The sequence below is a fragment of the Melanerpes formicivorus genome, unplaced genomic scaffold (genome assembly GCF_026170545.1).
Source record: "Melanerpes formicivorus ecotype bairdi unplaced genomic scaffold, bMelFor1.0.p_v2 SCAF_8, whole genome shotgun sequence".
NCBI classification, from domain to species: Eukaryota; Metazoa; Chordata; class Aves; order Piciformes; family Picidae; genus Melanerpes; species Melanerpes formicivorus.
In genome coordinates this window covers 28,311,328-28,336,287 of record NW_027142360.1, presented here as the reverse complement: position 1 = coordinate 28,336,287, position 24,960 = coordinate 28,311,328, and the positions used below count along the sequence as shown (strand labels likewise).

Below are 24,960 nucleotides of genomic sequence, written 5' to 3'. Positions count from 1 at the left end.
TGCACTTGTTAGTGTGTACTGTCTTTAATCCAAGATTCTCATGCCGCTTTAGTCATTAATTAATGCTTGATGCTCTGGGTATGGCACAGAAAATATTGTCCCCATTAATAATGGTCAAAGGCATCAGAAGGTAGTTCAAGACTTGTCTCTAGTGGCGGTGTTTCAGAGGTGTGTTTACTCTGAGTTCACTGCCTTCCTGTAAGACCTCAGCAGACATAAAGCCAAGATAGTTGTTGCTTCACTGTACCTGCCCAAGGTCGGTCCTGGAAGTGGTTGTGTGTGTGTGCATGTGGGTGTCTGTTAGCAACTGTCTGTGCTTTTTTCATCACTCTTTTTGGGTTTGGTTATTTGAGACCAAGCCTGATTGTAAGACACTTTTTTAAAGTGACTTAACCAGTTAAGTTAGTGAGAAACTGAATCAGGAATTCTTGTACCCTCATTCTCATACTGCTTCTAAATGCTTCACTTCTGCTTCCTCAGTTCTGAAATGTCTAAAACCTGTCGAGATAGTATTTGACCTCTTTTCTTTTCCAGCTTAACCCATGCTATCCAGAGAGTAATTATGAAGGGAAGGCTTTGGTAAGTGGATTCACATTTCACGTAATCTGGGAGATGCTGTATCCTTAACCCAATAGAGCCCAATGCAGAATCACAGAAATGTTTTGGTTGGAAGAGACCTTCAAGATCACTGAGTCCAACCATTCTCTAGCTCTACCAAGGCTGTGGCTAAACCATGTCCCTCAACACCACAGCTCTCCCTCTTTGAGACACCTCCCTGGGCAAGCCCGTTCCAGTGGCTGAGAAACCTTTCAGTGAAGAAGCCTCTACTAACATCCAACCTAAACCTCTCCTGGTGCAGCTTGAGGCCATTTCCTTACCCTGTCACTTGTTCTTCAGGCAGCTCTAACATGGCATCTTCACAAGGCTCTGAGTTGCCCGGTCTGCAGTGTGGGTAGGTTGGACCAAGGCTTTATGCCCTTTGCCTAGGAGGCAAAAAAAAAGCATGCTGGCTGATTCTGACTAATGAGGCAAGGCCAGAGATGCTGGAGTTCATAGCATGTGAAGCAAGGGGAATTCAAACCCTGGGGGAAGCTTACTGTAACTGAGGCAAATCACCCGAACAAGAGTCGTTCCTCTCTCAGATGAAGGAGACTGCAAATTCTCAGACCTTCTTGGAGGAAATTCAGTTCCACTTCTTTCCGTTTGCCTTCTGGCTTTTGTTCTTTTAGAGGACATGTTTCCCAATTTGTCTCTGAATGGGGAAGAAGTTTTTGTCCCTGGTGAAAGGAAAGCCAAGTTTGTTACATAATCGCCTGCCTTCAGCACTGAGATTTCAGTAAGTGGAGACTTGTGCAGGAGTTGGCAGCAGTGGTTTTCCATCCTGCCTGGTGTTTAGTGCTGAAGGTAACGGAGCAGTGCCAGCTGAGCTGTGCAGAGAAATGAGCATTCTCTCTTGGGAAGGTACAGAGGTGCCACCATATGTTTCTCTTTTGCGTTGGAATAGCCCTAGAGGCGGTTTGAGCTTTTGAATAAGGACTGAGATAAATTCTGGAATATTCCAGTGAACAGAGTGCTTGTCTGGCAGTGCTGGGGCTCTGGCTCTTGCTCTTGCATCCATGCTTCTGGATCGACACTGTAGGGCAGGTGATGGTGGCACTTCTCAGTCAAATCTCCACACCATTCACTATTTAGGAGATTTCAGTTCAGTCTGTAGCACAGTCTTGTAAACTTGTGCCCTGTTGAATGAAAGTGAAAAGATGCACACCCCCCAGTAGCTACTGTGGTGGCCCAGCCAATGGCCCTAACCCTACACCAGGCAAATCAGATCAGGGAAATACTTCCACTGAAAATTTAATCAGAACTGACTGATGATCAAACCTGGTGTCATGGTGGAAGTGCTGGTTTGTTGCAGTGAGAAATGCTCTGTGCGGGACCCCCTGACACTGCCTGGTAATACCTTCATGTAAATCCAAGCCTGCAGGTACTTTTAGCATGGTAGAAACCCCTCTGGGTCCTTTGTCCTTACCTATTCTTGCTGGAAACAGCATGAGTCAGCAATGGCTGTTTCAAGCCTTCATTCTGGCCTTGAGCAACCCAGGAAAACAGCTTCACATCCCTGTGCAGGAATTTCTGTTGCCGTGATGCAGTGTTTTGAGTTCTCCCTCACAAGTACAAGAATCTCACAACATTTGGAGTTCTCTGTCAGTCTGGCATCCAAGGCACACACAACCTGGAGCACACAGGCTTTGCATTATGGAGTTTATCTCCTGTTCCTTCTGTCAGCTGGCTGCCTGACTGCAACAGTTCCTTCTGCAGTACTGCCTGTGAAGGAAACCTGCACTAGAGATGGGCCTGGAAGTGCGCCTACCCCAGCAAAATTTGAAGCCTGGGTAGCAGGGCAATGGGATCTTGAGTCCTTTCAACTGAAGGAGAAAGCTGAGCCTGCATCCTGTGGTTTGCTCTTCTCTGCTGGTCTGTTGGCTAAAATGCAGTGGGGTTTGGAAGGCAGCACAGCCCTCTGTGCATATCATGCCAGCCCTCACCTCCTGAACGTGTGCTGGGGCTTCTCCTGCACGCTCACTGCTTGGGTTACCAGCCCAGAGCACAGTTGCTTAGGCAACTGAATCTTGGGCAACAGAGCTGGAGTGGGATTTTCCGTGTTGCAGCAGTGGGCATGGGCACCTGGGTTCTGCCTATGTCCCTCTTTTCTGCCTTGCTTCAAGTGACTGGAAAGTCTGACAAGCTTTTGGCTCCAGGGACCGTAAATATTTCTGGATGTCACTTGGAGCTTTGTTCCCAAACGTTAAGCTGTGTTTGGACTGCAGCTCGTTGCACATTTAAGGGCTGCTGCTTGAGATTGCAGCCAGACCGTCTGGTGAAACGCTGCTCTGAGTTCTGGTAAAGTTTGTCCTTACAATGAGGTGATTCATGTTCTCCTGGCTTTGTTTTTTCCCTTCTCGCTTCTAAACTCCAGAAGGTTGGTTGGTTGGTTGATTTATTTATTGTTGGGAAGACCTTTCTGTGGTTTAAAGGCCTTATCAAGAAAGAAAAAGCTGCTTCACCTCTTGAAGCTGAGGAGATCTTGGAATCATTTTGGCTGGAAAAGACCTTTAAGGTCATCAGGTCCAATCATTATCTAACTCTACCAAGGTTGGTTCTACCATGCTGGGCATCATAATGCAGTGCTCTGTATTACAGCTCCCATTAAATCAAAGATTGGTGTATTTTGTGCTGGAAAGTAGTTTATTGTTTCTAATCACAGAAATGTCCAGCATTCAGAAGGGTGCTGTAAGCCCTGGCAAGGGGCAGGAGCAGCTGGGAATCTGCCATTTGTAATCCCCTTTGTGTCAGAGGGCTGTCTCTGGGTAGGTACCTTGATCCCATTTGTCTGCCTTTCCATCAGGGTGCTAACCCTATCGCTTCCAAACAGGGCTGTGTTGGTGAGGTTTTTCTTAGCATTGAGCAAGGCATACCAGGTACGTCTGCAAGGTGCAGAAGGTGGAACCCTTATTTTCCTTGTAAAGAAGTTGGACAGTTACAGAATCACAAAATCTCAGACTGGGGGGTTGGAAGGGACCTCTGTAGATCACGCAGTCCAAGCCCCTGCTGAAGCAGGTTTGCCTAGAGCAGGTTGCACGTCTGGGTGGGTTTGGAAGCTCTCCAGAGAAGGAGACTCTGCAGCCTGCTCCAGGGCTTCAGCACCCTCACACCAAAGGTATTTTTTTTCTTTATGTTTAAATGAAACCTTCTGGGTTGCCCCTTGTCCTGCCACTAGACATCACTGAAAAGAGTCTGGCTGCATCCTCTTGCCCCCCACCCTTTAGCTATTGATCAGCATTGATCATATACCCTCTGGGGCTGCCCTTCTCCAGGCTAAGCAGCCTTATGTCTCAGCCTCTCCTCGTATGAGAGATGCTCTTGAACTGGAGGGTCCAGAACTGGAGACAGTACCCCAGGTGTGGGCTCACTGGGGCAGAACAGAGGTGGAGGAGAACCTCCCTTGACCATAGACTGCTACAGTTTGATGTATCTCCCTTGACTTCTGTTTATCTATACTTATGAATTCCAAACCAGTCTACAGTTCAGAGTTTTCTGTCTTGCTTCCAATCCAGGTGATTCTATTTTTTTTTTTTCTGATAAACACTGTAAATCAAATGTTTTCTAAATGTTATTTTACCTTCCAGCAATGAAGTTTAATTCAAATGTTATAATGTGAGACACAGGTGATGCAGTTTAAATAAGCTGAATAATCTTGGGATATTTATTGTGGAGTTTTAAAAAGCCTTGGTTAGGAATTAACCTGGCAATATACAGTCTGAATAATGACAGGAATGGCCTTGAAGTGGCAGAGCCTCTGCTTCTGTGAAGCCAGCAGTCAGAGCAGTGGGGAGGCTGTGGGGATCAGGGGGCCACAGATGCCAGCACAGGAACATCAGCCTGCTGTGCACACAGCTCTGAATCAGCTCTGCGAGCGCCGTGCCTCCTTCCTTGCGGATCGTCTGGCTCCTGACAGCAGAGCTGCAACGTGATGTCTGTGCTGGAAACAGGGTGACTCACAAGTGAGTCAAGGTGCTGGAGGAGGCTAACTGCTGTGCTGGCTGCCAGGGCTTGTCACCAGCAGGAGCAGGCCTGGCCATTCAGGTATGCCACTTTATTTTCAAGGAGGATTTTAAAATCACCTAACCTATGGAGTTCTGCTCACATTACCACTCTGTGCAAGCCTCCTAAACTGGGTTAGCATTGAGATACCACATTGCAGTGGATTTAACAGGCATTTTCAGGACTCTGGCTGCTATTAAATGTAATTTCTGCTGAAATCTGTAGTGCAGCTTAATGCATTCATTCAGGAGCATGGCGTTATCCATGCCTGTCTGTGCCACAAGAGGTGTCTACCAACTGCAATTGTAGATAGGGCTTCTAAAAGGAAAAGGAATTTCAGCTCTGTCATGTTTCTGTATTGCATTTTGCAGTTGAGAGGAATGCCCCTCCTTAAGCCAAACTGCATGGAAATCTCCTGAATTAGAGCGTGGTGCCCAGCTGGGGTGGATAGTGGGGGTTTGGGAGAGGTCATGTTACTAGCACGTTGTGCTACAACCTGTGAGAAGGGTTGTCACCTGCTGGACTACAAGTCCCCAAGAGGACCAGTCTGCCTGTACCTGAAGATTTCGTCTGGCATTGCAAGACGGGAGTTGCCTCCCCTTGCATTTGCCCTTCACACTGCAAACACTGCATGCTGGCTGTGCTGGGCTCTTAAACTTCTTTGACTCGATGGGATGCACTGCAGTGCTGCTGGCCCAGGATGATGGACTTTGCTGTGAGTCTGGGTCAGTATTTCTCTGCTCACCAAAAGGGCTGTTTGTTTGCACTGGCTCTGACTCCTGCCTTCACCTCTCAGCCTTTGCTTTCCCAGGCAAGTGGCTCCATGGCAGGGGTATCTTCAGGTTTCTGGTGAATGGTGAACTTTGCTGCTGCAGAGTGAGGGGCTAGCAGCCCTCTGGCTGGGCAGACACTTATAATCTGTTAAGCAGAAGGGGCTGAGTCTGCTCTGTGTTCTACCTGGAATTTGGAATAGGTCATTCTTTTGGAAGGTGCAGGTCTGGCTCCTGCCAGGCAGAAGTGGAGCTGAATGTGAGCTTCATTGTTGGGAGTGATTTTAACTTGGGCACAACAAAGCGAGGTGGTTCCACCTTCTGCACCTTGCAGATGTACCTGGTGTGACTTGCTCAGCCTGTCGCTGCTGTGCTTTCCTTTCTTGGTGACTTTACTGTTTGCTAATATAGTTTTAGTCGCAGTTCTTGCACTGCCCTGTGCTCTGAGCATGCAGTTCACCCACTTCAAAAAAGTGCCAAGAGTTCACTCCTTGGCTGTCACTGGCCATGTCACCAACAGTTCTGAAACCATTCACTGACTTCCTTTTCATGTTGCTTTAGGAATTGCCTTCTATCTACATTTGAGTCCCTTTCCAGTCCTGATCCTCCCTTCTGTTCATTTGATCTGTTTTTGCTGGCTCCGTCTGCTCATATGCCAGTTTCTTACCTGAGCAAATGCCACCTTGTTTTCATCTGCCATGGAATGCAGTGCTCCTCCTGACCTGATCACGTCACCCCAATTCACTGGAGGTAGTGGAAGTTCACTTCTTTCTGCATACTCCTCTGCACTCATCTGCTGATTCAGTAATGGCTTAGGTGAAGTGCATTCTGGTGCCTGTTGCTGACTTCTATGCATCAGAAGAAGCTTTCCATGTGCATGTGTGTCTGTTCTCTCTCTCACAGACCTTGCACCTGCACTAAGACAGAAATTCAGACAGTGGTCCATGTCTGGCCATATGCAGTGACACCATTGCTCTCTCTTGGGTAGGTTATTTCAGAGCTGTCAAGTTGAGGGTTGTTCTTTAGTGCTTAACACCTATAATCCAGGTTGAGATCCTAAAATAACATTGCTGGGAGCCCTCTGAAGTTTGTGCTGGAGTCTGGTGTGGAATTCTTGCACAGCTCTTGTGCAGGTCTGATTTTGCTCAGCTGAGCTTTGCCTTGCAGTTAGCAGTGTTGCAGACACTGCCTCGCCCTCTGTTGAAGGGGACTTTCTTTTTAGAGTAAAAATCAGCTCCTAGGTCTGATTTGACAGATGCTAAGACTGGTTGGCAGGAGTTTGGACTAACAAGCCAAGTTGCTCCAGTGCATCTGTGCAGTTGCTGGGGAGACTGGTGAGAGGGTGGAGACTGCCTCAGACTGCAGGCTGAACAACGTGGTCATGGACTACTGAAGCACAGGAGACTTTGCCTTTGCCTCCCACCACAGAACCCTGCAGGTGCTCACAGTGACCCCTTGGGGGTGGTCAGGCACTTCGAGTGAGGATGTTTCATGACACAAAATAGAATACAGCCTCATATTTCGGTCTGTATTTTTCCCAGAGTCCTGGGGGGGAACCAAAAGGCATAAAATTATGAAGTGTCCTGAAAAGCCATAGCTGGATTTGAATGTAAGTGATAAGAAATACCCAGAAGTGTGCATCCTGGCTTAACCTATCCTGTGCTCCTCAGCCCTTCACAGACTTCTTGACCTGTAAGCTGGTTTTCCAGTTTTCTATTTAATTTGAAAGTGTAGGAAGTAGATTTTCGTTTGGTGTTAGACTCTGGCTAACACCTACTTAGCTCTTAAAAAGATTCTCTTACAGTTTGCTTGCCTTCCAGTGTGGGTCTCATCCTGACTATATGAACCAGAGTGTGTATGGAAATCACTTTAAAATCTGCCATTTCTCCATCTTTGCATACAGGTTAAGTTTTTTTGGGGCAATTTTGTTTAATATTTTGGGGGTTTAGGTGGGCTGTGGTTGTGCGTGAGGGCTGCGGGATGAGCTTACTTCTGAGTGAGACACAGGAGATGCTTGACCCTTGTTTCAGCAAGCTTCCACTCAAAAGCTAGTGCCAACACTCTGACGAGTAGATGAGCCTAAGAAACTTCGGGGAGGATTGCCCAGGGAGGTGGCTAGGGACCCCTTCCCTGCAGGTGTTTCAAGGACACACACGTAGTGTTGAAGGCCATGGTCCAGCCACAGCCTTGGCAGAGTTAGAGAACACTTGGACTGGGTGATTTTAAAGGTCTTTTCCAGCCCAAACGATTCTGTGATTATTTTTAAGACGTGAAGGATTCCAGAGGTGCCTGGAAATGAGCTGATAACCAGCTGCTGCTCCTGTAGTTTCACTCATCCTTGATTTTGTTGCTGGATCTCAATTGGCAATATGAATAATCAAAGCTTTGCCCTTGATTACCCGTCACAGTTTGGTTTTAATCAAGTCACTAATGTAACCCAAGCCTCTTTACATTGCTTTGTGCTTCTCTTCCTGGGGGTGTGTTGTAAATCATTATAAAATATTCCAGGTTTCCAGGGGTTGGTTTTTCTCCTTTGGCTTTCTTCATTCCTCTTTTCCTGTTCTTGTGTGATCTGTGGTGTATGTGTGTGTGAAGGGCCCTAGGCTGGCAGCTGCTTAATTGATTCTTAGCCTTTTGTAATTTGTGTAACACCACCCTGGAGGAAGAGCTTTCCCTTGTGCTGGTGATTCTGTTGGTTGCCATGTGGTTGCGGGCACCCACTGTGAATTACTCCTTCAAGCAAAGATGGATGCTTAGGTAAGGCAGCAATTGGAGGCTCTGAAGGCTGAAGCATGTAGGTAACTAATGATGAAGATGGCTGCTCAGTGGTGCTGGAACTCCAAATTCCCATGGATTTTCAGCAGATGGTGGGAGGAGAATGGTCACCCTAGATTCCCACATCTCTTTTGAGCCACCCACACAACTTTGTACATGTCAGCTGAAGGCTTCTTGAAGGGAACAACCTTCTCCAGTTGCTGTGGGCAAGTTCCAACCTGTATTGGATCCAGCCTGCAATGCATGGTCAGCCTTTTGCTATAGTTTCTGAGAATCTACCTGGTGCTTTGTGTCCCCCCTTCCAATCACAGTTCAGTGGAGTCAATATTCTGTCTCTTGCTGTTTGGCGAGTGTGCTATTGGGATTCTGACCACATGGGAGGGAGAAAATCAAACAACAGTGCATGTAGGCAAATGGCCTTACTTTCTTAGTCCCCTCCCTCTTATCAAAACATCCAGTTTTTGTTAACTCTTTTATCTTTGCTGTGTTGCAAACCAGCCCTGTGTAGCTACATCTGTTGGGAGTGCAGGGTGTGCAGCTCCTGCAGGCTGTTTGAAGCTGTATGTGTACAGTCCTGCAGGCTCTCCGCAGCCTCTGTAATGACTGCCTGAGACCCTGCGTGCCTGGGGCAAAGTGCACCCTCTGCGTTCCTACGTGAATGTAAGGAAGAAAGGTACAGTTCCGATGTGTTACTTGTCCGAGAGGTAACTGCAGAATTTATAGCAGGCCCTGATGCAAGCAAATAACCCTTGTGCCTACCCAGCAGAGAGACGGCGACCTTCCTGCTTCAAAGAAGAAGTGCCAGGCAGGGGAGAAGATTATGTACACTTTGGTCTCTGTGCCGCACGGAAATGACATCGCTTCTCTCTTTGAACTGGATGCCACCACTCTTCAGAGAGCTGATTGCCTGGTTCCAAGGTAAAAAAAGAAAGAAAAAAGGGCAGAAAAAATAGTGCTGCATTGGCAAGGTTTCCTCCTAGCACTATGCTAGTGAGCAAGGCAGGGGAGAAATCAAACAGAAACAAGAAGCTTCCTTTGGTGAAAATGTGAGGAGCGTTCACAGGTAAAGAAGGGATGTATAAAACATGAGAGTGCTGCTGTGGCTGGGTAAAACAATTATAAGGCTGAACCAAGTGGTGCTTGAAGAGAGTCTGTGAAGAGAAAATGGGCTGAATACTGCAAAGATCTGTGAGGACAGAACTGACCCTGCTCACTGGTTGGAAAAAAAACCCACCACTGACAGATCTAACTGGAGTTGTTCCCTGGAGAATAAAGGTGTGGTGAACTGGGCTGATGTGTCTCTGACAGACCACTATGCCACTGTGCACATTTCTTAGTCAAATGAATTCAGCAAGTGGCTTCTGGCTTTTAATAGTGAATATTTGATGTTTCAGCTGTGCAGTTTAGCTGAGATTGGCTGGAGAAGTCCCTCAATGTTGGTTGTGACTAAGTGGGCGTGCAGACAGTGGGGCAGGTTGTGATGGGGCTGGGTTTTAGAGCTGGGCATCTGTAAATACTGATGTGTGCAGCTTGGAAGTGTATTTGCTACGTGAAGCTTTGCCAGGTAATTTGCTTGCTTGAATACTCCAAGCCCATCAGCATGAAAGGGAAAGTGTGAAGGAAGACCACAGTGAATCTATTTCAAAAGCAGAATTCAGAGTAAAAATTGTAGCTGGTTTCTCAGCTCTGCTTTTTGATAATGCCACAAATTATCATATGGAAAGAAAGTAGAAAGAATCTCCTGTCTGCTCTTTGTTCACTTGCTTTTCAGTTGAGAACTGGTACTGTAAATGCTTGCTCCCTGGAGCAGTCACAATGGTGTAGCTGTGAAACCATGGCCAATTTTACTTTCTGGCTTTTGTCTGGGATAGCTCAAAGGGGTATATTACTCTGCAGAAAAAAAAATAAAGGATTTTTCATTAAATGGATCCCTGTTCAGATGGGATAACACCTTCCTTTTACATTCTTTTAGGAATATTTTGTGCCTGGGCTTATATGAATACTTAAACCCAGCATTCTGCATAATCCCAGGATGCTGTTTGTTCTACTGCATCTCTCCTCTGGATGACGAAGAAGGAGGCAAGGGGAAAGGGCTCTGCAGTACCATTTAGGTCTCTGATCAGTGGCCAGTGTGACTCATGCCCTCGAGTCTCGTGCCATGCTCATGTGCTGCCCTGCATCCCACTTTGCCCACTCCAGGTCAGGAGTGATCCATCTCACCTGTCATTTACTCTCCTGTAGGAACTCCTACGTCCGGCTGAGGCATTTGTGCACCAACACCTGGGTGACCAGCACCAGCATTCCAATAGACACTGATGAGGAGAGGCCTGTCATGCTGAAGGTAAACATCTGCAGGAGTTTCACCTCTCCAGCTCCCTCCTGAAGCTCTGCACTGGGGATCTCACTTCTAGTACATAAAATATCTGTAATAGCTAGGATAAAGGGAAGAGGATTTCTCACCTGCATTAAACTCTTGCAGATTGGGACGTGCCAAACAAAAGAGGACAAGGAAGCTTTTGCCATTGTCTCGGTTCCTCTGTCTGAGGTCAGAGACTTGGACTTTGCCAATGATGCAAACAAGGTTCTAGCATCAACTGTTAAAAAGCTGGAGAATGGGACGATAACCCAGAACGAGAGGAGGTCAGTGAGTTTGATTTCTGTGCCCTCCTAAACTGATGTTTGCCTACTCAAGACCTGCTGCTCTTCCAGCCGGTATGGATTTTGGATTTCTGAGTGCTCTGCATCCTGCATTTTTCTCCCTTTTTCCCCTCTGGTTTTTGTTCAATGCCTTGGTAAACATCTGTGTGATGGATTCAAGGCTCTGTGAACCAAGGTCTGGAATCCTTAAGTGCATGTCAATCTTAACTGCACTGTGACTGGGGTTCCGTGGCACCAGACACAGCTTGCTCTGCGTGGTGCATCCAGCAGGTGCAGAGTGGCTGCAGGTAACACTGATTTCTGTTGGCCCAGGTTCATAACCAAGCTGCTGGAAGATCTTATTTTCTTTATTGCTGATGTGCCCAACAACGGGCAGGAGGTTCTGGATGTGGTTGTGACCAGGCCAAACCGGGAACGGCAGAAGCTAATGAGGGAACAGAATATATTGGCTCAGGTACAGCCTACTGCATTAATCACTTGATTCTTGTTACAGATTGTAGGAGTGATTGAAAAAAAACATTAGTTTTGGCTAACTTGCTTTATGCCATGCTGGATTTGTCTGGGTGGATTGCACAGGCAGACATGACTTAGGCAAGGCTCACGCCTTGGTTTGTGAATCAGAAGGAGGCACAAGGGGTAGCATGTAGTGGCTGTTAGTTTCCTGTGATTCTTATGCCTTTTAAGACTGTATTTGGTAGTTGATGAAGTCCGAACCGAGCTTGCAACGTGGTCCCAATCCTGTAAGTATTCCCTGTGTAGGGAAAATTCTAATGCATTTATGGATCCCTGGCGTTCCTCACATGAGGGCAAACTTCCACATAAATGAAAATTAATAACCACTTTAAGTAGCCTGCTGAAATTTAAACATGCAAAAAAGGGTGAGGTTGGGCACCAGCCACCACTGTCTTCCTTTTTCATTCTTGATTTAGCCAAAACTAAGGTGCTGAAGTGGCATTGTTTAAACCTGGGGATAGCAGTAAAGAGGAAGCAGTATCAGCCAAGTGGATGGGAAATGTAAAACTGAAGGCATAAAGGCTGTGATGTCTGAGGCTGTGGTCCCACGTGTGTTTGCTCACACGTAACTGGGTTCAGGGACTCACTTCAGATCTTGTGCTGTTCCTCTCAGAGGACATCTCCATTGCCTGCTGAAAGCTAGTCAACTTGAGATTGTTTTTCATGCTCAGTGGTTTTGATTTTGAACAGATCTTCGGCATTCTCAAAGCTCCTTTTAAGGACCAAGGGGAAGGATCGATGCTGAGGCTTGAAGACCTGGGTGACCAGAGATATGCCCCATACAAATACATGTTAAGGCTGTGTTACAGAGTTCTCAGACACTCCCAGCAGGACTATAGGAAGAACCAGGTCAGTGGTAATCAAGACAATTATCCTCCTGATTTCCATAACTGTCAATGCTGGGTTGGACATCACTGCCTGCACTTACAGGTGGGATTCTGTGGTAGTGGTCAAAGGACTGGGCTTTCTGTAGGCTGCTGGTAAAAAGTCACTGTCCTGTTCTGCCTCATGCTGAGAAACAGTGGCTTTGCTTTGTAGGCGTTTCTGTAAGAACTGAGTGGTCAGCAGTGAGTACCACTGGTTCCCCTTGCACTTCCACAGGCTCAGACTGAGCTGAGTCCACTGCTTCGTTCAGCTTTCTGCTTTTAAAATGATGCTCTTGGACTCTGGGTTATCAAATGGGAAGTCTGAAAAACCAATCTATTTCCATTGCTCAGATACTTGTAGGGGGATGGCAGGGAATCAGACCAGAGATTATTCTGTCACATAGCCTGAGATGTCCCACTGCTGGGGACTCCCTGTGAGCAAGAAGTGTTTCAGAAGATGGTGCTGAGTGCTTGGCACATTGCAGCGAGGAAAACTGCGCTCGCGTGGTAGGACTAAAGGGACTATCCATAAAAGATGGAACTGCCCTGTGTGGCCTCTTTGCTTTCCTTCTAAAGCTTTGTGGGAGTATTTCTGTCTTAGAAAGGGAGGAGGAAGGGCTCAGGAACGCTTCTTGAACAGGATAGATCCAAGAAATTATCATCCCTAGTATTGAGCCTGCTTCTTGGGGTGCGTGTTTCAGGTGTGCAGGTGTTGCTTTGTGGAAGCCAGTTCTGAGGGGGGCTGTGATTGCTGAGTGAGCTGGATGCTCCTGGCTCTGAATGAGCAACTGCTTTAACAGGTCATTGTGGGAATGTTCTTGTTCTTTTTCAGGAATACATTGCTAAGAACTTCTGTGTCATGCAGTCCCAGATTGGTTATGATATTCTGGCAGAAGACACCATCACAGCTTTGTTGCACAACAACAGAAAGCTGCTGGAGAAACACATCACAGCTAAGGAGATCGAGACGTTCGTGAATTTACTCAGGAGAAATCGAGAGCCAAGGTTTGAAGTGGCCCACACCAGGCTCCTGCTCTGTTGACAGCCTTTGTTCCCTGCAGTAGCTGTGCATCTGCCTGCTACTTACTGCTTTGTGTCATGCAGGATTACCTGGGGTTCTTGGGACCTGACTGTGTCTGCATTTCAGAGCTGGAGCTTTTACAGTTCTAACAATTTGGTTCTATGTCTGATAAGGACAAATTGTATCACAGAATGGTGAGGGTTGGAAAGGACCTCTGGAGATCATTGAGCTCAATCCCTTGGTTAAAGCAGGTTTGCCCAGGTCAGATTGCTCAGGATCTCATCCAGGTGGGTTTTGAAAGTCTCCAGAGAAGGAGAGTCCACAACCTCTCTGGGCAGCCTGCTGCAGTGTTCCAGCACCCTCAAATTGAAGAATTTTTCCTTATGATTAAGTGAAACCTCCTGGGTTCCAGTTTGTACCTGTTGCCCCTTGTCCTATCACTGGACACCACTGGAAAGAGCCCAGCCCCATCCTCTTGACCTCCACCCTTTTGATATTGATCTGCTCTGAGAAGATCTTCACTCAGCCTGCTATTTTCTAGGCCAAACAGCCCCAGGTCTCAGCCTCTCCTTGTCATAGAGATGCTCTAGTCCCCTCATCATCTTTGTGGTCCTGTGTTGGGCTCTCTCCAGTAGATCCCTGACTCTCTTCAACTGGGGAGCTTAGAACTGGACACAATACCCCAGGTTTGGCCTCAGCAGGACAGAGTAGAGGGTGGGGAGAACCTCCCTCAACCTGCTAACCTCCTGGCCACACTCTTCTTAATGCACCCCAGGAGGCCTCTGGCTTTCTTGACCACAGGAGCACCTGGTGAACTTGTCCACCGGCACTGCCAGGTCCTACTCCACAGAGCTGCTTCCCAGCAGCTGACCCCTCAGCTGTAGGGGCTGTTCCTCCCCAGGGGCAGGACTCTGCACTTGCTTCTTGTGAACTTCATGAGGTTCCCTCCGACCAACTGTTCAGCCTGGTCAGGTCTCACTGGATGGTAGCACAGCCTGATGGGGTGCCAGCCACCCCTCCCAAGCTTGTCCCATCAGCAGACTGGCTGAGAACACTGTCCCATCACCTAGGTTGTTGAAGATGTTGAGCAAGGCTGGACCCAGTACTGACCCCTGGGGAACACCACTAGCCACAGGCCTCCAAGCCAGGATGAAATGTCAGTCTCTCTTAACTCTGCAGTTCATCTTTCTAAGCTTTGGTTATGAATTTTCCTGCAGGTTGTGGTTTCAGGTCAGGCCTGATGAAAGTGCAGATGCCAGTGAACATCTGTTGGCTGTGTCACTTCAAAGATCTTTAAGTGCATCTTTAACAGGTTGAGGTGTAGGCTTCTGCAGTGTGGAGAGTGTGGAGTTCTGCAGTGCAGAGCTGCCTCCTGCACAAGTAACATCCCTGTGGTGCTTGGGTTAAGGGAACAGCTGTTAGCTGATGGGGAGAATAGCGACTCTTGCTTTTGGTTCCTGACAGGGATGAGGACCTTCAGTGGAGTTCCTCTGCCTGACAAACTTAAAACAGCCTCAGTCTTAAGTTCTGGCACAACCCTCTGGCCTTTGATGTGCTGGGAAGTGGCACACTTGGGATGTTTTTCTCTTCTCCTGTCTGATTGTTTAACACCACTGAGGGTGGCCCTTGCAGCTCTTACTCTTCTTTACCTGCTGTGAGCCTGCAAAGGTCGTGTGCTGATAAATCTCGTGATCGATGCTCCCTTGAGTTCCTTAGTGATGGATGCTGGAGGTTCCTGCTGCAGTGTGTCTGTGTGGAGGTTTAAATCTCATGTTATGTTGCACCTGTGGTTTTCTGACTGCAGATTCTTGGATTACCTGTCAGACCTGTGTGTATCTAACACCACAGCCATACCAGTAACTCAGGAACTCATCTGCAAGTTTATGCTGAGTCCAGGGAACGCTGACATTCTCATCCAGACCAAGTGAGCATCCATAAGCAGAAGATGCTGTTTTGTAATCTCTGCTGTGCTGTTTGCAGTGCTTTGCTAGTGGCTCCCTTGTGACTAGTTTGTGATTTCAGGCTGGTTTCAACACAAATGGACAACCTTTTGGAATGCCCTGTCATCTCGGATGACATTGATGAGGAGGAAGTGTGGCTCTACTGGATTGACAGCAACAAGGAGCCTCATGGCAAAGCTATCAGGCATCTGGCTCAGGAGGCGAAGGAGGGCACAAAGGCTGACTTAGAAGTTCTTACCTACTACAGGTAAAGCTGCTCATTTCAGTGCATGAAAAGGCTTGCAGAAGATTCTGGTGCTGTTCTTACCCGGTTGCTTTGCCAATATCAAAAAAGGTCATGTCAGAAACAGGGATGAAAAGTTTGTTTCCAGTTTTGCCTGTAGGAAGCATCACAATCTTTGCTGTTACAGACAAACCTTGAGCTTCCTTTGCTCATGACAGCTCTTGTGTTTCTCCTTAGCATTTTGCCTTTTTATTTGTTGAGCTTTATTTGAAGTTCTTCTGCCTTGGGATCATGGCATACTCTGAGGATTAGAGAGGAAAGGGCACCACAGAACAGTGTCCTACACTGCTTGAAAACAGACAGTCCAGACTTCCCCCTTCCTCTGAGTTTCAGAGGGAGCCCAGTCCTCATGTGAGCATTTCTAAGGGCAAGCTGACCCTCACTTAGCAGAGCTGCTTTGGGTTTTAGGGTTTGTATCAGCAGGACGAGCATCAGGCCCTGTTCTGAGGTGCACGGTTTCGCTCCCAGCTGCCTTCTGTGAGTTCCTCACCCTGCTGCCTTTTTAAGGTACCAGCTGAACCTCTTTGCACGGATGTGCCTGGACCGCCAGTACCTTGCCATCAACCAGATCTCCGCGCAGCTGTCGGTGGACCTGATCCTGCGCTGCATGTCCGACGAGAGCCTCCCCTACGACCTCCGCGCTTCCTTCTGCCGCCTGATGCTGCACATGCATGTGGACAGAGACCCCCAGGAGTCTGTGGTGCCTGTCAGATATGCCAGGCTGTGGACTGAAATTCCTACAAAGATCACAATTCATGAGTGAGTTGGAAGTGTTTCAAGTGAGAGCACTAAAAATTTGGGGGACTTCATCTCGGTTGTAGATGTCTGCTCTTGACAACAAGTGTGTGTGGGAGTGCTGTGTTGTGAGCGCAGAGCTGCACCTTATGGTTGCTTTTGGGTAGCTTTGCATGGAAAGATTTGAGTTTCATTTTTCACTGTGTTCCTGTAGGGAGCAGATGCAATGGCCTTTCCTCAGACCAACTGACCTGGGATTTTGTCTTAACATCACAGGTTTGCTAGGGTGGAACTTGGTTTTATACTTCAAGCTGAACCGAAAGACAGAAGTTTGCAGTTAGGTACAGCTGTTGCCCCAGAAATGGTTCACAGAGGCTTTGGCCTCCATCCAGCAAAGTACTTCAGTGTGTGTTGAATTTAAGTATGGGAGAAGGGACCCTTAACTTCAGTGGAAACCCTCTCTGACCTAATTGATTAGATGGAGCAGTGCCACTGGGCTAGATCTAGACAGGGAGTATCTGGCTGAAGAGACAAAGAGGAACAAGTTCATCAGTACAGCAGACAGGATTGCTTCTGCTAGTGAGAGGCAGGATTAAAATAGAATAGAATTAACCAGGTTGGAAGAGACCTTTGAGGTCATCCAGTCCAACCTATCACCCAACACCATCTGATCAACTATACCGTGGCACCAAGTGCCTCATCCAGGCTCTTCCTAAACACCTCCAGTGATGGTGACTCCACCACCTCCCTGGGCAGTACATTCCAATAGCCAATCTCTCTTTCTGGGAAGAACTTTCTCCTCACCTCCAGCCTGAACCTCCCCTGGCACAGCCTGAGACTGTGTCCTCTTGTTCTGGTGCTGGGTGCCTGGGAAAAGAGACCAACCCCCACCTGTCTACAACCTCCCTTCAGGTAGCTGTAGAGAGCAATAAGGTCTCCCCTGAGCCTCCTCTTCTCCAGGCTAAGCAACCCCAGCTCCCTCAGCCTCTCCTCACAGGGCTGTGCTCCATACCCCTCCCCAGCTTTGTTGCCCTTCTCTGGACACTTTCCAGCATCTCAACATCTTTCCTAAACTGAGGAGCCCAGAACTGGACACAGGACTCAAGGTGTGGCCTGACCAGTGCAGTGTACAGGGGCAGAATCACTTCCCTGCTCCTGCTGGCCACACTGTTCCTGATGCAGGCCAGGATGCCATTGGCCCTCCTGGCTGCCTGGGCACACTGCAGGCTCATGTTCATCCTACCATCAACCAGCACCCCCAGGTTCCTCTCTGCCTGGCTGCTCTCAGCCACTCTGACCCCAGCCTGTAGCTCTGCATGGGGTTGTTGTGGCCAGTGTGTAGAACCTGGCACTTGGATGTGTTCAGTCTCCTGCCCTTGGACTCTGCCCATCTTCCCAGCATGTCGAGGTCCCTCTGCAGAGCTCTCCTAAGCTCTAACAGCTCAACTCCTGCCCCCAGCTTGGTGTCATCTGCAAATTTACTGATGATGGACTCAATGCCCTCATCCAGATCATCAGTGAAGATACTGAACAGGATGGGGCCCAGCACTGATCCCTGGGGCACACCACTGGTGCCTGGCTGCCAGCTGGCTGTGGCACCATTCACCACCACTCTCTGGGCTCGGCCATCCAGCCAGTTCCTAACCCAGCTCAGAGAGCTGCTGTCCAAGCCACGAACTGACAGCTTGGCCAGGAGTTTGCTGTGGGGGACAGTGTCAAAGGCCTTGCTGCAGTCCAGGCAGACTACATCCACAGCCTGCCTCACATCCACCAGGCAGTCACATGGGCATAGAAGGAGATCAGGTTGGTGAGGCAGGACCTGCCCTTCCTAAATCCATGCTGGCTGGGCCTGATCCCTTGGCCATCCTGTAAGTGCTGTGTGATTGCACTCAGGATGACCTGTTCCATGATCTTGCCTGGCACTGAGGTCAGTCTGAAAGGCCTGGAATTCCCTGACTCATCCAACCGGCCCTGCCTGTTGATAGGCATCACGTTGGCAGCTTCCACTCAGCTGGGACCTCTCCAGTGAGCCAGGACTGTTGATTCTTCTTCCAAAACATCAGCCCTGGGTGGTGGTGCAGAGGAAGAAACTGACTGCCCAGTGCTGCTGTGTTCCTCCTAAAAACAGCAGCTGGCCAGCTGAGACTGAGCACCTTATGGAGCTGCCACACTATGATCCCAGAGTGCTCTCTGCCACAACTGTGGTGTTTCCCTCTCTGTGTAACTGCTGTTCTCTGCAGCCCTTGTTGGAGGGGAGGTTTGTGCCTCTCGCTGAAGCATCAGCTGGCCTCTCCCCCTTCCCCACACAGAGAGCCGAGTGTCAGTTCATGGCATCGGCACCGTTTGGGTTTTCTTTAGTGGCAGCTGATCCTGCTATTAAAGATGTTTAATTTTCCTTCCTTCTGTGCCTTGTGTTGCAGGTATGACTCTTTCACAGACTCTTCAAGGAATGAAATGAAGAGGAAGTTTGCTCTAACTATGGAATTTGTAGAAGAGTACTTGAAAGAAGTTGTCAATCAGCCCTTTCCTTTTGGAGACAAAGAGAAAAATAAACTTACGTTTGAGGTACTTCTCAGCTACCTGCATCCCAGGTGCAATCCTATCCTTTCAAACCTTCCTAAACCTCAGGTTGGTTTCTGCTCTCTGTTGAAATTTAACTGACCAATTCTTTGTCTAACTCTGAAAATCATGCAGCGTCGCTGGCCTTTGTGCAAGGCCTGTGTTTACGTCAGTGAGCTGTGCTAACCTGAGTGCTCTCTGGATCTGAGTCTGTGAGAGCTGCAGTGTGCCTTGCACAGCTCAGTGCCACAAGGGTTGCCAAGACTTCCTTCATTTTTCATCCTCTTTCTCATAGGTGGTGCACCTGGCTCGAAACCTCATCTACTTTGGCTTCTACAGCTTCAGCGAGCTGCTGAGGCTGACCCGGACGCTGCTGGCGATCCTGGACATCGTTCAGGTCCCTATCTCCTCATACTTCGAGCGGCTGAGCAAGTTTCAGGATGGAGGTGGGAGAAGCAGCCACGGTCGATGTTCCCATGTGCAATTCACTATTTCAGTTGGAAATAACATGTAGAATGTCTCTTGATCTGTCAGGGTTCTTGATTCACACATAAGCCTTTCACTAGGTGCAGTTTGGTCTTCTAGATAGCTGATTTTAGTTGAACGTGCAGCTGCAGCCTAAGTCAGGCCTGAAAGATGAAATGACACAGTGGCATTTGCAGGCAAGCTGCAGAGTTGCCATGCTGCTTAGAGCTATTTAGTTAATGTTCCTTGGGAATGGGAATGGTGGCTGCAAGGGAACACATCCTTGAATTTACACTGCACGTGTCTTGGTGTTTTTGGATGCAACTCGAGTGCTGCACATCAGTCTGACAAAGCCCTTGTTGAGCAGGTGGCTCAAGTCCCTGGTCAACCTGGCTTTCAACACCTCCAGGCTTGGAGCCTCCACAGCTTCTCTGGGCAGCCCACTGCAGCTCCTCACCACCCTCATGGGCAAGAGTTTCTTCCTAATGTCTAATGTAAATCCAGCTTCCTCCAGTCCGAAGCCGTCACCTTTCATCCTTCACTCCCCACCTTTGTACCCGGTCGCTCCCCAGCTCTCCTGTAGCCCCACTTCAGATACTGAAGGCTGCTCTAAGGTCTCCCCAGTTTTCTTTTCTCCAGGCTGAACAACTCCAACTCTCTCAGGCTGTCCCCACAGCAAAGGTCCTCCAGACTCTGATCATCTTTTTAACTCTCAGGTTTTCTTTCTGCCTTTTCCTATTACTTCGGCAACATTCAGAGTCAGCCTGTAGCTGCAACTGGTGTCCTGAGGTTGTGAGGTGGATCATGAGAAGTCTGACCTGTGTCATGCTGCAAGCTTGGCTGCTTTGTTGTACTGTAACCCGGAGGATTTGACCTTGGCAGGTGTCAGGAGCCCTCATTTCCTGCTGTGGGCTCCTCTCTCTCTGCTTGTACGTCAGTGTCAGGGGAGTCCCCCAGGTTCTGTCCCTCTGGTCACATCCTGGCAATCCACTTAGTCCCTCAGCTTCCTCTGAGCCAGAAGATGGGTGGTGTTGTGTTCCAGCCCTCTGCATGGCAACCAGAGGTGCATACTGCTTAGAAGCAGATGAGACTAGAATGGAGCTGAGAACAAGGCTGCACCTGCTGTTTCTGTTGTGTCTGTGGCTCCTCTGGCCAAGAAGAACCAGGTTCATTGAGATTGGCCATGACTGCCATTGCTCAGCCTCACATCTCTCTCTGCTAGCTGATCTCCTGTCTCGTTACCAAACTGGAACACCTTCTTGAGGCACCCTTTGATTAGCAGAGCTGAAGAAGCAGTGGCTGCCTGGCAGGCTGTAACCCTTGGCACAGCTGTGTCAGTCACAGATCTGCAGAATACTGTCAGGCCAAAGGGGCAGGACAGTCTGAGAGTTTGATTCTCCAACATGGACCATTTCTCCTTCCTCCCTATTCTTTCCCTCGAGACCTGTGCATTGCTGTGATTCCAGAGGCTGCCACTCTTCCAGGAATCAATGTCCATTTCAGAGGTGTAACTCATTGAGGATTCCCAGGATGCTTCTTACCTTCAAGGCCAGTGTGCTGATGTGTGGAATTTTTCCCCTCATCTAATGTCTGTGGCAGGAAAGCTGCTCTGTGGTTTTGGGGATAGGGAACATCAAGAGAACCTGCAGAATGTCAGGAGAAGGTGATGCTTGGTGTAGTTTCTCCATGGCTGGCAGCAGTGAGCTGGTGTGCAGAGCAGGAGGGCTGGTGGCTGTGCTGTAGGTAAGTGGAGGGGAGGGTGGCTGCATTCACCAAGTGAATGGGTGGCAGATCTGTGTTGTGGGCACTGTGGGCTTTTGGGGTTGTTTCTCCTCATTGGTTCTGAGGGCTGTATAAAATGTAGAAGTGATCTCACCTGCTGCCCTTAATGTCATGCATTAAGTTTTCTGTGAGGCTTACCTGAGGTCAGCTAGTTACTGAGCACTGAAAAATGGCTTAATGAAGAAATAAAGTGTGGCTCTTGGCCTGTTTATGGTAGCTTCTGCAGCCTTTACGAGCAAATTCTGTAGAGAACCTGTAAAAATTCATACCTCTTTCACAAACAGAGCTGTAAGGCTTAGTGCCTGTGGCAAATAATAGATGGCTCTACAGGGTTTGAAAGGAAATGTGTTCCTTTAGGCACTGAAGGGTTGTTATATGTCTTAAAAATGGCTGTAACTTCTCAGGCAGACAAATGAAACTGCGTGAAGCAGTGAAACTAAATCAACAAAAGCAGGGAGATGTAGAGCCCCAGGACAACGATTCCCTGCCGCAGGATCCCCAGGGACTGCCACTGTTGCATCCAGAGAGGGCACTGACACTTGAAGAAGCCTGTGGTGGAGCAGCGGTGTGGTTCTCCTTGGAATCCACAAAGTCAAAGCACTTTGGAGTCCAGGTTCCCATTCAAGCAGACATCTGGAAACTGTCTGGTGTTAACTGCTGCCTTAAAACCTGGCTGAGTGCACTTACACTGAGGCAAGGTCAGTTTTGATTAGTTCCCTCAGCTGCTCCTCCCCAGCCCTGTTCTCCAGACCCTTCCCCAGCTTCCTTGCCCTTCCCTGGACCTGCTCCAGCCTCTCAATGTCCTTCTTGTAGTGAGGGCCCCAAAACAGAACCCAGCACTCAAGGTGTGGCCTCTTCCAGTCCTGAGTCCAAAGGCACAATCCCTGCCTGCCCTGCTGGCCACACCACTGCTGCTCCAGGCCAGGCTGCTGGTGGCCTTCTTGGCCACCTGGGCACTGCTGGCTCCTGTTCAGCTGCTGGCACCCAGCACCCCAGGTCCTTTGCTGCTGGGCAGTTTCCAGCCACTCTGCCCCCAGCCTGGAGTGTTCATGGGGTGGTTGTGCCCCAGGTTCAGGACCCAGCACTTGGTCATGTGGGATTTCATGCCACTGGCCTCAGCCCATGGATCCAGCCTGGCCAGGTCCCTCTGCAGAGCCTTGCTGCTCTCCAGCAGATGAGCTCCCACCCAGCTTGGTGTCACCTTCAGACTGAGGGAGCCTCAATCCCCTCATCCAGCTCATTGATGAATATGTATTGATAACATTCTCTGGTGTCTTGAGAATATCTGTGGCATAGAGGGCAACTGGCTGTGAGGGTATCTGCCAACCTTGGAGGATGTCCATTGTGCATGGTCCTTGGCCCTGGGCACTGGAGAGCAAGCTGAGGACACTGGGTAGGAGGAACAGTCTGAAGGAAATGGATGAATTGTGAGTTGCCTTTGCAGTTGCTTTTCTTCCTGAGCGTGGTGTCCTGTCAGTCACCATCCAGTCTGTGTTCCATAGCAGATTCCTGTTGGCTTTTGTCTTCATTCTGCTCTTAGAGTTTTTGCAGCTAGTAAATGGCCTAGCAAGAGAATGTGTTTGTGTAGAAAATGAAGTCTCAGATTATCCCCTGCTTCCACAACTTGGATGGTTGTTATTTCCCCTGCTTAATTGACTCCTGTGAGCAGTCTTTACTTCCCAGAGAGGCTGCTGTGCTGTCTGTCTTGCCAAATTGTATGGGATTGTGTACTGGAGTTCTGTGACAGAAACTGATACTCATTAGGAAGTTGTGATCACTGTAATAAAGCCATGGAAGGAGATGCACAGTTGTCTTTTCAAACCATGACAAGCATTCTCCTCTTTGCTCTTCCTGCAGCTCCTTTAAATTACCACTTGTGCAGGCATGCCCTGATTGCACTTCCACTGGCCAACCTTGTGAGGCATGGGGCACTTCTGGTGGCTCCACTGCTATGGCAGGTTCTTGGCACCTGACCTGTATTGGCAGATTGAGAAGCAGAGAGGAAGAACTGGGGAGAGAAAGGGAAAATGGGGAAAATGGAAGAGGATTCGTGGGTGTTGCCTCGTGCTCTCCTCTGCTGGTCAGCCATAGCTCTGCTTGCTGCCTGCCCTGTGTAGCTCAGCTAACTTGCTGAGGCAGCAAGTTCATTTTCCCTTGGCCATTGCTATTCAGGAAGCACTTTAGAGCTGCAGCTAAGATCAGAGCCCTGTTACTTTAGTCGTGTGCATATGTACTAAGAGCTGGAATCTCTTTTATTGAGCTGCTGGGGTTTGTCTTGCGTTGTAGGCTTAGCTGACGCGAAGGCAGCTGCAGTTTAAGCCACAGTAACCTTTCTGCTTGCCTTGCTTCAAGGACTCGTCCCCTTTCCTGCTGAGACAACTCTGTTAAAGCCAAGAGAACACAAAATCATAGCAAGAAAAAGCAACTTTACTACTGGGCCCTGATGCTTGTGAGTGACAGATTTAAATCCATGCTTAATGTGGTCTAGACTTCCAAGGCTGGACAGATAACCCTGAGCACCTCGAGTGCAGGTTACCTGGGGATCTTCTGGAAAAGAAGCTACTGCCCACTCTTTACGTACCTGAATGATCCTTGAGGCTCCTTATGGAGAACCTCCCAGTCATGAGATGCAGTTAGCTGTGCTGGGGGACTGCTGTCTAACCCTCAGAGATGGCTACATTCCATCAGCTCCCTACAAAAAGCCTTCCATGAAAAGAATGCCAAAGTGCTGTGCCTGCTGGGTTATTTTCACTCTGGGAATGTTCTCCCCAAGCCTGTTCTGCATTAAGTGAAAACAACAGTCACCATCAGGCAGCTGCTTAAAAAGTCACAAAGTGCACCAGGGGAGGTTCCACCTCAACATGAGGAGACACTTCTTCACTGTGAGGCTGCCGGAGGCTGCCCAGAGAGGTTGTGGAGTCTTCTGCTCTGGAGGCTTTGCAGACCCTCCTGGATGTGTTCCTGGGTGCCCTGCCCTGGGTGATCCTGCTCTGGCAGGGGGCTGGACCAGGTGGTCTTCAGAGGTCCCTTCCAACCCCTACCATTCTGTGATTTTTCCAAGATGGATTTGCCAAGACACCTTGTCTTTCTGCAGCTGTTGACAGCAGTCATGCAGTGTTGAGCCACTTCCCACCCCAGCAGTGAATCCTAGGCTGGATTCAGCAGAATGTTCTCTCACTGAGATCCTTTCCTGTGCGTTCATGTGGTGCTGTCTGAATCCTTGTGCAGAATACATTACCTTTTTGGTTAACTTTACATCAACTGAACTTCAGTCCTAAGAGCCGGGCAGGAACTTCTCAAGATGAAGTGGAGTTCCTGTTCCTTATCTGGGACAAACTGCAGTTGTGTCTAGTTTTGAGAAGAGTATCTCCTGGGCTGGTCTTGAACTTGAGTGGTTTCGCTGTCAGTGGTAACCCCAGGGACTCAAGCTGTTTTATCAAGAATTCCTGAGCTTCACAGAGGGCAGTGCCTCAGTTTATAGTCTGCAGCTGAGTGGAAGGCATTTTGAAAACATGCTGAGAGAGAGGCTGGTGACTTCTCAGCTGAGATGTAGAGCAGGAGTATCACCGGCCACAAAGCAGCTGCAAAGCCTTGAGGTCTTGCTGGGGCCTTATCCATCAGTGTTAAGGCCAGGCTGATATGAGAGAAGTAATTTATTTCATGGTTTGAGGATGTAGAAGATGCAAAAAGTCACTTTAACTGAAACCACTTTAAGGGCTGAATGTGTGTGTACTGGACTGTGGTCAGTGCACACTGGGAGAAGGAGGTGCCCATGCTGCATTATTCCCCAGCTGTTTGGTGTGATTTGAAAGGAAAATAAACTGCTTTCCATTTGCAGCAGGAAGGGCATTTGAAATTACTTTATTTGTGTTATGCTGGTGTAAACAGTGAGGGGAGCTCTCTGTGCCTGCCTGATACAAGGATCCAGCCCCTGGTTTGACTTCTGGCTTTCTATCCCTAGCATTGTGTAAAG

General features: G+C 48.6%; 1 protein-coding gene across 6 annotated transcripts in view; it reads left to right on the top strand.

Annotated features, from left to right (window-relative positions):
- The window catches only part of ITPR2 (inositol 1,4,5-trisphosphate receptor type 2), a 171,733-nt gene that overhangs the window by 49,331 nt on the left and 97,442 nt on the right, over positions 1 to 24,960 (top strand). For 4 of the 6 annotated variants that reach the window (XM_068142874.1, XM_068142878.1, XM_068142876.1 and 1 more), the window contains 12 exons: positions 535 to 579; positions 8,908 to 9,062; positions 10,386 to 10,485; positions 10,624 to 10,784; positions 11,115 to 11,256; positions 12,006 to 12,164; positions 13,014 to 13,186; positions 15,007 to 15,126; positions 15,225 to 15,410; positions 15,954 to 16,205; positions 18,602 to 18,746; positions 19,036 to 19,186. In XM_068142874.1, the coding sequence (XP_067998975.1) occupies positions 535 to 579; positions 8,908 to 9,062; positions 10,386 to 10,485; positions 10,624 to 10,784; positions 11,115 to 11,256; positions 12,006 to 12,164; positions 13,014 to 13,186; positions 15,007 to 15,126; positions 15,225 to 15,410; positions 15,954 to 16,205; positions 18,602 to 18,746; positions 19,036 to 19,186 (1,789 nt within the window). Of the gene's footprint in view, positions 1 to 534; positions 580 to 8,077; positions 8,127 to 8,907; positions 9,063 to 10,385; positions 10,486 to 10,623; positions 10,785 to 11,114; positions 11,257 to 12,005; positions 12,165 to 13,013; positions 13,187 to 15,006; positions 15,127 to 15,224; positions 15,411 to 15,953; positions 16,206 to 18,601; positions 18,747 to 19,035; positions 19,187 to 24,960 lie in introns of those variants that run through there. The other 2 variants (XM_068142879.1, XM_068142875.1) reach the window with 2 other exon arrangements.